The 14342-nt window shown below is 31.7% G+C and overlaps 2 protein-coding genes across 3 annotated transcripts in view; both read right to left on the bottom strand.

Annotated features, from left to right (window-relative positions):
- Positions 1-1064: 1064 nt before the first annotated feature.
- LOC126750069 (anaphase-promoting complex subunit CDC26-like) lies at positions 1065-6393 on the bottom strand. Its single transcript, XM_050459568.1, has 2 exons — positions 6183-6393; positions 1065-1333 (listed from the first exon to the last, which is right to left on the bottom strand). The coding sequence occupies exons 1-2, from the start codon at positions 6255-6257 to the stop codon at positions 1205-1207; spliced, it is 204 nt and encodes a 67-aa protein (XP_050315525.1). The 5' UTR covers positions 6258-6393; the 3' UTR covers positions 1065-1204.
- A 4282-nt stretch (positions 6394-10675) lies between these two features.
- LOC126746232 (kazrin) overlaps positions 10676-14342 on the bottom strand; it is a 160609-nt gene continuing 156942 nt past the window's right edge. For both annotated transcript variants that reach the window (XM_050454397.1, XM_050454389.1), the window contains exons 16-18: positions 11545-11713; positions 11207-11466; positions 10676-11150 (exon numbers count right to left, since the gene is read on the bottom strand). In XM_050454397.1, coding sequence (XP_050310354.1) covers positions 10961-11150; positions 11207-11466; positions 11545-11713 — 619 coding nt within the window. In that variant the 3' untranslated portion in view covers positions 10676-10960. The remainder of the gene's footprint in view (positions 11151-11206; positions 11467-11544; positions 11714-14342) is intronic.

The raw sequence follows: 14342 nt of genomic DNA, 5'->3' as shown, positions 1-14342 counted from the left end.
TTTTTTCTATTTCATAGATTTATCCTTAGTAAATGCATTCATATTGTATCAAAAAAGAACGGATTCCAATGCGCAACTTTCGCTAAAACTTTTTCGACTTTCAGTGGGCCTAGGACTCGTGGGAGCTGAACAAGGTTTACCGAAAAGGGGTCGGCCATCAGCAACGGTGAATCATTTCAAATATACTGTACCATACGAAATTCGGTACGACTCTTGTTCCCACATGCCTCTTAATGGCAAACCTGGAAGATGTGCTTTTTGTAGTACCAAGGCGGAACCTCACAAATCAAGATGGCATTGTACAAGGTAGCTGTTGATATTACATTGATAAATAAATAAACATAGTTAATTATTGTTATTTTTTTAGATGTGATGTTGCCCTGTGCCTTTCAGATAAGAAAAACTGTTTCCGTCAATATCATACCAAATAAATTTTTTATAATCAATGCATTTTGCTAGCAATAAAAAATTAGTTTTTGCCAATTTTTTTTTGTTTATCTGCCTAGTGTCCTTACAGTAAGCACACCTCATTGTAACTAACTCATATGCAAAAAAAAAGATTTAATATTAAAAACATATTAAATATTCTTTAATTAATTGAGCAAAACAAAAATTTTCACCAAAAGTTAAAAAAAAATAAATCCGGCCTCAAAGGGTTAAAATACCTGGCAAATAAGTTCGCAATATCTTATTTTTTAAAGTAACCTTAGTTTCCACGTGCATGCTACATGGTATAAAATAACCTTGACTTAAACTTAACTTGATGTAAAATATAACCTAAAATGCTCATCATAAAAAGTTTAACATGATCCATGGAATCCTTACTATTTTTAAATTTTATGTGAGCAACCTTTTTTTGACAAACAAGATTTTGTAATTTTTAAGTAAACCAAGTGAATGATTTAAAATGTTTAATTGGAATAAACACGTCACTAGCAAAATAGAGAATGTTATATAAAAAATATCAATGCATTGGTTTATTGTAAGTCAATGAAATTTAATTTTGAGTCCAAAAAATCTAACTCTAGACTTCAGTATATCATTTTGAGTAAAATAAAAACAGGTTTTATTGTAAGTCATTTAATGCTCTTTAATCTAGAGATACCTTCCTAGCATGCAATTAATTCGATTTATATCTCCATAAATTACACTTGTAAATAAATAAAAATAATAAGGAAAATTTTACTTTCATTCAATAAATTAACTACTTGTTGGTATTTGTCTGGTTTGGATTGTACCCAACCCTACTGCATATTTCTGCCCTCGATTTTGGACCCGCTTCAAAAACCGGGAAGTCAGATGAAAGGCTCTTTTGCAGTTTGTCCTGTTTTGCCTAAAATTAACATTTTATTAACAGCAACCGCTTAATTAACTCTAGCTTCTATATAACAAAATATGGGCTCTTTCTTGGCCAAATTGGTGCCATAAATATTAAGGAGGTAAAATACGTAGTCTCTTCTCATATGGATGCAGGAACAACACAATTTAAAGTTGATAAGAGGCCTAAAGTAAAGTTTACAGAATATACTATATATTGTGTTAACTTTGCCTAAAGCCTCAATTTGTTTGTTACATTTTTTTAATATAATATAATAAATATTATATTAAAAAAATGTAAAAAATATATTATATTATTTTTTTAATAATGCTATAAAACTTCCACAAACTGCAGATTGATAAACATACTTAAAGTCCATTAAATCTTGAAAGCAATAAACTGCTAAAACATTATTTATACTAAAACCAACATATGTATTTGTAGAATCATAATTGAACTGATTTAAGCCATTTAGGAAAAATATTAAAGACGTTTTTACAAAGTGAAGCTTTTTACTCATTGGAGGAATTTTATGCCAGATACTTAGTCATATTGTTTTATTTAATATGTTATATGTTTATGAAATAGTTCCACTATTTTCCCTTTTTTACAGCCTTGTTAACAACTTTTAGGTTTATAGCAATAAAGCGATTTTGGAATTTGAATATTTGGGGAAAGTTCAATATATTAAAGATTCTAAAATTTCTTGGTATTAAGATATATAGAATTTTTAGGATTTATTACATAAACCTCTTATCAATATAGGACTTTATGAATGCACATGAGGATTAATAAGCATTATGTGAGTAAAACTAATATTTTAAATATACCCTGGATTATAAGCCATTAAATGCTGAACCAATATCACAGTGAATTATACTAAATGCTTAGGTTTAGTAATAGATGACAGACATGGACAAATTTTCCACAAAACTGAAACGACAAAAGTAAGACTATTGTGATGGAACATAATAAGCATATAGCAAAAAAAGCCTTAATAGATTCCCATCTGCGATAAGGAATTAGCTTTTGGGGAAAATGCAAAATACTTACTTTAATTAATATTTACTTTACAAAAACATGCTTTAAAATACTTATGTGGCATGAAACATAGGGAATCTTGTTAGCCCTATTTAATATCTGAAAAAATGTTAACTTTGACATCAATTTTCATCCTGGAAACAGTATGCCTACTGCAGAAAAATACTGTAAATAATAAGTAAGCATATCGCCCCCTTAATTCAACAACTAGATAACTTAAATTTTAGACATTTTGAGTTATTCAGTTAAGTATACTCAATATTGCTTACTCTTTTCAATGCTACAACTAGATATCTTCTACAAGCGACTAGTCTTTACTTACACAGTGGCAAAAAATATATAACTCCCAAAACAAACAAAATTTACATTCTTTAACTGGGCATGTTGAGATACCTATTTATTGGTCGACTTATATTACCACTTAATGTAATACTTGAGATACCTAGTTGTTGCCCTAGTGTTATTTAAGTTATTCGCCGTACCTTCTCGATCTGTGTGAGATATCCAGTGGTGTGTTTGAAACAACAGGTGCCTTACCAGTGTTAAAACAATTATTTTAAAGTGGTTTATTATAAAAAAATGACGTCAAGAGGAAACAAAATGTTAGAAATTTTACGTCGACAATCGGAAAATATTGAAGGTATGTGATAATTAACTTTAATAAACTTACAATTAAAATAAAGCCAGAAAGTAAAATTATGTAAATACATAAAATGAGTGTTTTGATTTTTTTCAGTTGTTTAGCAGGGTTTTACAAATTAAGAAATACGAACTCGGTTAAATAGGGGAAAAGGCTCGCCTTATGGATGTCAGTCTAAACCCGTTAATTTTTTTTATATTTTAGAAGTTTACGAGATATTCTATCTATATTAAAACGAAAATCGGGTGTATGTTTTTAATTGTCTCTGGCTTTATTTCAAAAAATATTTTTCGGCACTTTTTCATAGCAACGTCTGGGTACAGTACCTTATCTTATTGTAGTTGCTGTTTTTCCTTCAGAAGAACCCAAGCCAGAAGTAAACGATGGACAAAAGGTTGTGAATGTTATAGACAACACATCAATATCACTCCTTTATCATACAATTTGGAGTCAGATATAGAACCATTTTCCCCCGAGGTTTCAGAATATGTACCAAGTTCTTCAGGTGAAACATCTGAAGAAGAATTAGGTATTGAAAACTCGACTTTGACAACAGATATACAACTCGAAGGTATGGAAGAATTGCCTTTGAAAACCTAAAAATCTAGAAAGAGGAAGAGGAATCCAAATGAGTGGAAAAAAAATATTCCAAAAAAAAGGAGACAGCATGGCGAAAGTTATATCTCCAGCAGAGGAAAATACGTTTCTGGAGTGTCATTAAAGGATCCGTGCAAGGCAAAATGTAGAAGAAAATGCAGTAACAAATTAACCCACGATGATCGTCTCAAAATTTTTCAAAGTTACTATCAGCTTGATTCATACGAACAACAAAGAAATTTTATACAGAGCAACACAGAAAAAATAGCAAAAAAATGGACAACCAAAGAAAATTCTAAGCGCAAAAATACTATTATCTTTTTCTTGCCTACCGCTGAAGCAAAGATTCAAGTTTGTAAGACCATGTTTATAAATACTCTGGGAATACGGAAAGGGGCACTAGATATCGCTATGAAAAAACGAATGGAAGGAAATATTACTTCAAAGGATAAAAGGGGCAAAGGTCTAAATAATGCCACACCTCCTGAAGTTTTAGAAGGAGGAAGAAAGCATATTGAAAAGTTTCCTGTCATGGCCTCGCATTATTGTCGAGAAAAAACTCAAAGGAAATATTTAGAGTCTGATCTTAATATTACTATTATGTACACAATGTATAAAAATGAGTGTTTAGAGAATAATCTGCCATTTGCAACTTCTTCAGCCTACAGAAAGATATTTTGTGAAGAATATAACCTGGGTTTTTTCCGGCCCAGAAAGGATCAGTGTATGACTTACAATACACCTGGTAGCATAAAAACTGAAATTATAGAAGCTAATTATCAAGCCCATCTAGCTGCCAAAGAAAAGGATTGCCAGGAAAAAAGGTCGGACAAGGCATTAGCTGAAAGCTCCAACAACAACATTTTATGCTGCAATTTTGATCTCCAACAAGTTCTCATGACTCCTAATGATCCGTCAAATAATGCGTTGTTCTATAAACAGCGATTAAAATCTTTTAATTTTACTATCTATAATGTTGTGTCTAAACAAGGAGACTGCTACATGTGGAGTAAAGTTGAAGGCAAGCGCAGAAGTTGCAAAATTGCTAGTTGCCTCTACAGCTATTTTAAATCGTTACCTGAAAATGTTAAAAGCATTATTTGCTACAGTGATAGATGTGGAGGACAAAATCTTAATAAATATATTGCAGCAATGTGTTTAACAGCAGTTCAGGAAATTCCAACTCTTGAAACAATCGATCTAAAGTTTCTTGTCGTGGGACATAGTGAGGTGGTGTGCGATTCTATGCACTCTGCTATATCGACAGAACTAAAGAGAGTTCGAAAAGCAAACTGGCCTGAAGATTATAAAACTATAGCCCGGTGCGCAAGAAGAAGAGGTGATAAGCTATATTTGGTTCACAATATAACACATAAACAAATTCTTAACTGAAAAAGTTACGCAGACCGAAAGTTAATTTTTGGAAAAGAAGATGAAAGCCGTAAGGTGGTTAGTTGGCAGAAAATTTGTTGGCTAAACTTTTCAAAATCGGCACCTTTCATCATTCACTTTAAAGAAGATTTCGATGGTGAGTTTAGACGACTAAACTGCAATCGCAAAACACGTATATCTTCTGCCAACAATACTTTAGAGCCCTTGTATAAAAATCAGCTACCTCTTAAGAAAGAAAAATATGACGACCTTATGTCATTATTTAAAATGAATTGCCCAGCCCTTCCTAGTGAGTATAAAAGATTTTATAAAAGTCTCCCATTTCAAGGAAATTCACGTAAAACGCTTCAAAATATAGAAGATTCCGATAGTGACATAAGTGATAATGACATTTAAGTAGTGGATTTCTTACTGTTTTGTTAAACCCGCTACTCACTATTCATTGATGCACCGATTTGATGCTCTGATTCGCAAATCATTGCTATTTCTCATCCTATATTTACAATGTAAAAATTTGTGAATCAGCGCATCAAACCGGCTCATCACCAATCTCAAATAAAGTTTAATTCAATGGATGTTTTTTTATTTATAACTAGATATCTTTTTTTGTTCAATAAATGTGGAGCAACAACTAGATATCTCAACTTTTTCTCTCTTTTTTTATCAAATTCTTCAAAAATATAAAAATTTGATTGTATTCTAGATAACCAAATTATAGCCTAATATGCATTATATCTTTGTAAAAGTTAAACATTTTTTATTATTCAGAAGGTGTATTTTTTTCGCGGCTTGAATTTTTAAACTGCATTTTTTCAAAACTATGAATTTTAAGTTATCTAGTTGTTGCATTAAGGGGGCGATATAATATATTGCTAACAGTTGTTTTTTACTATTTTAAGTATATGTAGTATTACTTGTAATTGTTACAATAATTTCCTTAAACATTATCTTTAAAGATTTTGTATTCTAATATTAATGCATATTTTGGCATAATTATTGTGTACTTTTTCTTAAGAGCTATTGCAATTTGGGCAGTATACAAACTGGAATAGTGATATTTATTTAATGATGTTCAAAACAAGGAATTGCTCTGTCAAAGATATCATTCAAAACATGAGAGAAACTGAAAATTGCCCCATTAAAATCATCAATTTATATTAAAAGGGCCTATTATCAACCAACAGAACTACTTACCTTTCGTCTGTGATGCTCAAATTCTGATATATCATCAATTTTTAGTTCTATCGCCGTAAGTGGTCTGCGAAGCATGCTGGATTTTCTTAATTATACTTATTTCGCCTTTTAAAGTGAAAATTTCAATTTTAAAAACTCCTAATAAGATTGTTTGGTTTTTTTAAATAAATTTGTAAAAATAGGTTATGTTCCTTTTCGTTCTCCTTCTTCGTCTTACCACCATAGATTAATACTTAATAGATAGGAAACTCCCATAAGAGCGAATAGAACACTTAACGTCGATTGACTGTTGCGCCCTCTGAATGTCGAGCAGTAGTAGTACTAACTAGAAGTGAAAATGGGTTTGTGGCATCATAAAAGCGGATAATTTAAAATTTGATTATGGCGCCAAATTTGAATTTCGCTCTACTATAAGGGCCCTTCAAATTATTGGGAAATGCGACTTTATTTAATATGGGAACAAAAGTCCCAATTTAACACGTTTTCAGGCATATTGAAAAAGTGTTAAATTGGGACTTTTTTTTGTCGCCATATTAAATACATTTCTCGATTTGTCACTTTTTCTATTTGCATTCTATAACTTCTGAAAGACCCATACATTTCCTACTAGATCCAAAGGTCTGGGTTTCAGAAATGAAACAAGAAATATTCACAAAATGTGTTACTATATTATAAGAAGAGATTATAGCAAAAAATTCACAAGTTATACAATTGTAATATGTTAGGGGGTAGATATGGGAAATAGTTCAAGATGGACAAATTATATAACTTTACTCTATTTTTATGGACTTCCATAAGTTTTTTATTCATTCTTATAACTATATTCGGAGACTTGTCTTCTATCACTTCATAAGGTCCACTGTACACAGCATCCATTTTATTGTTTCTTGCACTATTTTTTTTAACATTATCTTACTACCTGCACTGTATACAGTTTCTTTACTATTTACATCACATTTCTCTTTCCTGCTACTTTTTGATACCAATAAATTATGTCTTGCGTCACTCCAAGCTTGTTGTAATCTATATTTTAACCGATTTTTTATACCGAATTTTGCATAACATATGCCGTATTATGATGACCTCGACGGAAATTTCGTCTATTGTTAAAATTTCCGCTGTTAGAATATTGCCTTGACCTGCTATTTTGGCCTCTAAAAGAATTATTAAAATTTTGCCTAAAATGATTATTATTAGAATTACGTCCTCGGAAATGTGTATTATAGCTTCTACCCCTACTACCATGTTGATAATGTTGATATCTATTTCCGCGACTATTATAATGGAACACCTGATGATAATCCTTCCTGACCGTAAGCTCCTCGTCTTTAGCTCCTCTTATAGCCTCACTTAATTTTGAATAATTTTGCGCCTTTACAATGGTTTTTAGGTCATTATTTTGCAACCTATTAGCAAATGCCGATATGGCTAATTTCTCATTTACAATAGTCAAAACGGCCAAACTGTCATCATCGCCATCTGCCTGATTAATATTAAGGTTTACAAGTAGCTCCTCTACCTGTTTTCCAAAATCCTCAATTGATTTTGAACCTTGCTTACTATTATTAAGCTGAAAAGAAAATGCTGATGTTGACTGCTTTGTTATAAAATGATTTCTTAGATCAGCTATAAGAGCACCACAAGAAGTATAATTATTGTTAAGTCTTAATTTAGCACTTTGTGACAAACGGGTTATTAAAACATAATTTATTAGCGCCCTTTTCCATTTTCATTTAATAAATCCGCATACAATTGAATGGCATCAATAAGTAACTTTGTTGTTGATTCCAGCCCATCTATAACCGGCAGCAAATTCGCCGCGGTTCTCAAATCAAAATTATCCGACATAATTTTATCTTCCAAACAACCACAATCACTATTTAATTCAGTATTACTATTATCTTCTTTTGATTCTGGTTGTTCAGGTCGATGTAAAGCTAGCCTATCTTTTAAAATATCCTCTACAGTTGCAAAATATTTTTCTAAACTACAAATATATTTTTTCGCCTTAACAAATATTTTTTCATTATGCGCACTTTTATTAAAATTTACTTTTTCACTCTCTAATTTACTTCTAAATTTATTTAATTTACTTACATAGAGTTCAGTTTTACTTTTATCTTCTTGTCTCTGCTTCGAATCTTTTCCTAAATTCCTATGAAATAGTCGGACTTCCTCCAATAAGTCACGAAATCCGGTTAGTGTCGACATGAACTATTAATTCTCACTGAGACTGGACACTACTACACTTTTTACACAAGTTCTGACTACCTAACACACTAAACGCACTCATTACTGTAACTATTGACTATTTACACAATTTGCTCTCTGTTTCTAATTACTTCCCGTCTGATTTTCTGCTCTAAGACATTTTTGCAATATCTTAAGCAAAATGCCATCAGACAAAGTGACACTATTATCACTAAAACTATAGTTAGGACATCAGCCACACGCCAACCAGCTGCTCCAGAAGCTGTGGTACCACCACTGTTGCCACTTTGTACAATCACTGTTTCTTCTTTGGATTGGTTTTTCCCCATTTTGTTGCTTTATTTGGTACTCTGATCCAGTAAATTTATTGGCATATTTTATGCCACTGGCAGGGTCGCCATGTAATATGTTAGGGGGTAGCTATGGGAAATAGTTCAAGATGGACAATAAAACAACCATTTTCCACCATACTCTTAATTAGACTATCTTTTATTATATATATATTAAATAGTTACACCAATTGTTATTATTTATTTATTTCCCTATGTCATCAACCCACTTAATTATATTAATATGCAATTTCTTAATAGTTACAATATTTACAACATAACCCCACGTGCCTAATTTATATAACAATATTAATAATTAACCTACTTCTATGCTACACAATAAAATTAACAGTTATACATGCTTGTGAAAATAATAAATAAAATATAAAAATTCTTGCGAATTCCATGATGTATTAACTTACAACTTAATTTAATGAGGAACGTTGTTGTATGAAGAGCAAAGTTAGTGCAGAGTAGTTGCAAAAGGTTATAGTAAATGTACAAAGGCAATAAAAACTTTATAAAATTACCAAGAAATTACCCCCTACTCCATTCACTATTCAGTATTCCTTAGTAAATATTATAAATTAAATCACTATCAACAAATTAGTAATGAAAGAGGAAATAAGAAATTATGTTAATAGTAAAATTTGCAGGAGTACCATTTTCATATTTGCCTTTGAAAATTTCAGACTCCAAACTTGTATAGGATCCAAAATTGCTGACTTCTCTCAGGTTTAGTGTCACATATTGAGTAAGTTTTGACATTGAGGCTGTCAAAAATCTATACAAAAACAAGATAAATTCTGCTCCGTATTGAGATTCACTGGGTAATTTATTTTAGAATCCAATGTCTAGAAATAGAAAGCATATTTTAAAGTAGTAATTTTAACTCAAGTAGTAACCCAAGTACTTTATCATTAAATTAAGGTTAAGCTTACACCTCTGGTGGGGTCACTTGTTAGGAAGACCTTTTATTAAGCCTGAGAGGTTAACCGAAGGTATGGTTTCCCTTCCTTCAATTGGACTTGAATGAATTAGAGTAAAAAAAATTAACATGCGTAGAATTGTTTATCACTGAGATTTTCAAGGCTTAAATATTAGGCTTAATAAAAAACCAGGCAATCTGTGCCTTTTGCTGTCCAGATTTAATACAGCAGCTTCTTCTTAGAATCCGTTTCTCACTTTTGTTGTTTACATTTACACTCATTTTCACAAAAGAAGTTTATTGCAATAACTATTTATGCAAATGCAATGTCGTTAATGTCTATATTTGATTCAAAATTTTTACTGTTTATATCTCAGTTCCTTTACAACAATATAATTCACTGCTTTTTTAGCAATTTTTTGTATCCCACGTGTCAGCACACTCAAATGAAAACTAATCACAGCTGACACAAAACACATTGAACTAAATAACTGGAAAAATTTCGTGCGAAATATGAGAACAGATCAAGTTTTTTCGAAAAATTTGATTAATGAAAGTTACTTTTTATCCTAAAGAAAAGCCTGTGTAAGGTAAAGAGCTATGAAAAATGGCCGCATTTTATATGACATAATTTGACACTTGAAAATCCGTGCAGCCTCTGTAAAAGCAATAGTTTTGTATTCTTAGCGCCATCTAAATTTCGAGGAGTAGAAGCTTTTTAGTATTTCGTAGCTCGCCCAAGTTTTCACGGCCCCGTCTTAGCAGTGATAACATACTGTAACCACAAATAAATGGTGGTTGAATACAAACTTGTAATCGCCCTCTAGCTTGGTTAAGTTGAATGAACTAATTTACCTTTGAGTATGGCTTAGGTGACCAATCGGAATCGTAGAAACGATTGGGCAAATTAAGGCGAATTTAAAATTTACTTGATAAGGAATCCCATAGTTTTATAATTCAATCTACACATAATCCAAAGCAATCGAATAAAAAGGTCTAATTGAGGAAGGATTAGAAAAAGTCGATTTGGTGACAGCCACAATATATTACAAAAAAAGAACATTACATAAATTAAAGAGGTAACGACAGGTTCACAAATATCACATTTTCAACAATAATTTCATACTTAAACGGTGTTTATTCGTAATTCTAGTTTTAAATCGATATAGTAATACAAATATAAGGCTTACGGCTAATTTAATGTATCATATGACTATCATTACTATAGTACTACATATAAAAGGCATTCTTTATGACTAGATTTACATGCCTTATTGCGACTCTTTGGTGGCAGTGTCTAATACCAACTTTTAAATTTTCACCCCGTCAATGTGAATAGCGTCAATATCGCTTATACTCTTCACCCTCCTATGCTCCTTTTTACTCCTTTGCAGACTTCCTCCGATGAAGCAATTCTTCGACTCCCCGGTAAGCTTCGAGGTGTCATTCTCCGACCGGATACTTTGCACACTTCTAGTTATATCGTACTCATCGATTGAGCTAAAAACATTTTTTTTAATACTTTATTACTCTCTCTCTCTCTCTGTCCCTCTCACCTGCATATATACATGTCATAATCCTCAGACCGTCTCTGATACATATTCTTGGGATGATGCGCGAACGGCTGCGCATAAATCGGAGACTCACCTCCACCGGGAGATCTAGTGTTCGGAGGTAGTTTCGATCCTAAATACTGGAGTGGGGGGCTTACCCGGCTTACCACCGAGGAGCCTTCGGAACTGGAGGTAGGCGATATTTTGTCTCTGTCACTGTTGGTTTTTGGTTTCACTAGGCCAAGAGCCCGGGTTAGAGAACCCTAGGAAGGAACACTTTCTTAATGATAATGTCAGCCATGCTTAAACCAATTTCCATTAAGTAGATGTAAGTTACTTACCCTTAAGCTAGTCCTCTTAGAGTCATATGCTCCAGATGGCGCTCCCTCCCGACCCAAAGAAGGCGAGGGTGCAGTTAAGCCTCCACAGGACTTGGAAAAGGAGCGTCCCAAGGACCCTCCGGGTACTCTTTGTTTGGACCTCACTCTCACATAGTGCACTAGTGTCGATCTATATGGGGCGGGTATAATAGTGCAAATGAAAACATCGAAAATAAGCAGTGCGGGACACACAAGCATTCTATGTATATTTAGATATTTATTTGAGCTTAATTAAGAGATATGTTTATATATAGAAGAGCTGGTAGTAAGAGGAAGACTTTGGTAAATTAGGCTGGATATTTGATTTTTCCTAAAGGCTGAAACACGGCGATTACTTACCCTTATTTAGCAGATCCTAATCATATGCTTAGTTAAAAAAATACATGCTTAAAATAGTGAAAACACCATATTATCTACTCATTTTATCAAATAACTTCCTGCATATAAAGTAATGATTTAAGTCATCCTTGAGAGCATTAATCAGCTCCAAATAAACCTCCTATTAACATATTGCAAGGCCGGTTGGACGTAAGTGTACTCTGAAGAGCGACCAATAAAGGTATCGCGCGTGCGCAAATCCTAGCTGGCGCTGTTGCCCAGTAGTGAAGAAATTTGTAAAGGTGGTAAAAAAATATGTATGGGTGATTAATGCTCTCTGTAATAAATGTGCTACTCTAACACCAATTCATGCAAAACATGAAGGTTAATTTTAAAATTACTTTTTTCCTTAAGCATTCGTGAAAAAGTAGAAATAAACCAGAAAATCTAAATGGTACTCTCTTTTAGCTATCTTTTTCTGGCTAATTCAACTGACAAAAGTCAGATTTTTTTTAAGTATCAATAGTTTTTAAATTACTACAAATTCATCGACATGGTAGTCCTTTTCAGCTAACCTTTCCTGATTCAAAAAAATGATTTTTAACTCTGATTTTTAATTCAGGTTAATGTCTTCAATGTACTTCTTATGGTAAGATGTTTCGCCTCAAGGGCATCATCAGACCAGAGGTTCAACACAACATTGAACATGTTTATAAAGTTAATGTTGTGTTGAATGTCCGGTTTGCTAATGAGAAAATATTAAGGCGAAATAATATGTTACCATAAGTACTACATTAAAGACATTAACTAATTCTGTATAGTTAGAGTTTTTATATTAACCTGAATAACTTTCCTGGCCATTTCAACTGTAACGCCAGATTGTGCTGTTGTATCATCAATAGTTTTCCCAAAATCATAAGAAACTCAAAAATTAAAATAAAAAATTTGAGAATATACATATAATAAACACTAATAACAAGCATATATATAGATATATATAATATAAATTGAGAATATCAGGTCTAAATATGTGCTCTAACATCGATCGAGGACTGCGGTGCCAAGCGAAAAAGCAAATAAATATATAACATAGAATGTTTGTGTCATGTGTTCCCGATATAAAATTGTGTATAATATATAATATAAATTAAAAAAAATTAATTCTTCAGCAATATATAGTACATAAATAAATAAAACTTCTAAAATCAAGAGCTTGTAAGAAAATAAGAGAAACAAAAAGAAGACAGTTTAAAATGAATAAACATTAATAAATAAATTTAAAAAAAATTTAATTTTTTTAAAGAAATATGGGTGATCCAAGGGTATAGCGTCGATATAGGTTACGAAATCTAAATATTTGAATTAGTACATTAATAAAAAAATATTATTATTATTAACGAACCAACTTATATTTAATGAGAAATTTTTAGATCCTCCATAAAATGACAAATAAAAGCAATTCTATTTTTTCACTCTATGACATTTTCAATTCTTCAATATCTTGAAAGCTGTTTAACGCAACTATGGTATGTGATCCATCAAAATTTAGGAAATTTCTCATAGAATCTAAAAATATATAAATCTACAAGGAATTTTGATTTGTATGCCCTTAGACCACCTGAAGGTTGACGAAAAAATAAAATAAAATGAAATCCTTCAAGAAATCATTTCACAACCTTTATTCTTCAACTATATAATAGTAATAATATATCATTAAGTTAAATTATATTAATTAGCGTTAAGTTTGATTTATTTATTGTAACATAACGTCATGACGTTTTTAAATAACGTAATTTACATATTAATTTAAAATTAATTAATTAATGCTATTTAAAGAAAATCTGGTTGGTTTTAGGTGTTTATTAATTATTATTAAGCATGATTAATTAAGCTTAATAATATTCGTTGTTTTGCGGCTCAGTGACGTTAACTTAATTGGAATTAATTATTATTCTAATAAAGACTGAGCCAAAAAGCATGAATTTAAATCAGAGGTTGGAAGGGAAATTAGGGGCGTACTTGGTCGGTTTAATATTTTATGTAAATGTCTAATAAACACCGAAAAATCAACGCGAAATGATTATGTGAGTAACCTTGTATGATGATTGCTTTTTTTAGGTATAGCGCCCTCGAAGTGATCAAAAAGAGACTATCTGTAAAAGTGAATAACAAATTAGAATAAACCCCTCGGCATGCTACTCTTTTTTAGCTAACTTATCCACCTTGAATGACGTTTGATTTTTTATAGCATCAATGGTTTTCACAAGATCAAAAATAAAGTTAAAAATTACAAATCAGTTAAATTCCAATTTTGGCTTCAGCGTGAGTAATAACTACTGAAATCCTAAGTCTTCAGTACTTATATGAAAAAATCCATGTTGAATAATTGTTTGGTGTTGTCCAGGTGTTATCGCTTATGACTAACAGTGTAGCCATGGCTT

This window comes from Anthonomus grandis, chromosome 2 (assembly GCF_022605725.1).
Source record: "Anthonomus grandis grandis chromosome 2, icAntGran1.3, whole genome shotgun sequence".
Classification (NCBI taxonomy): domain Eukaryota; kingdom Metazoa; phylum Arthropoda; class Insecta; order Coleoptera; family Curculionidae; genus Anthonomus; species Anthonomus grandis.
The sequence above is the reverse complement of the archived record's forward strand: the minus strand, read 5'-3'. Positions and strand labels throughout refer to the sequence as shown.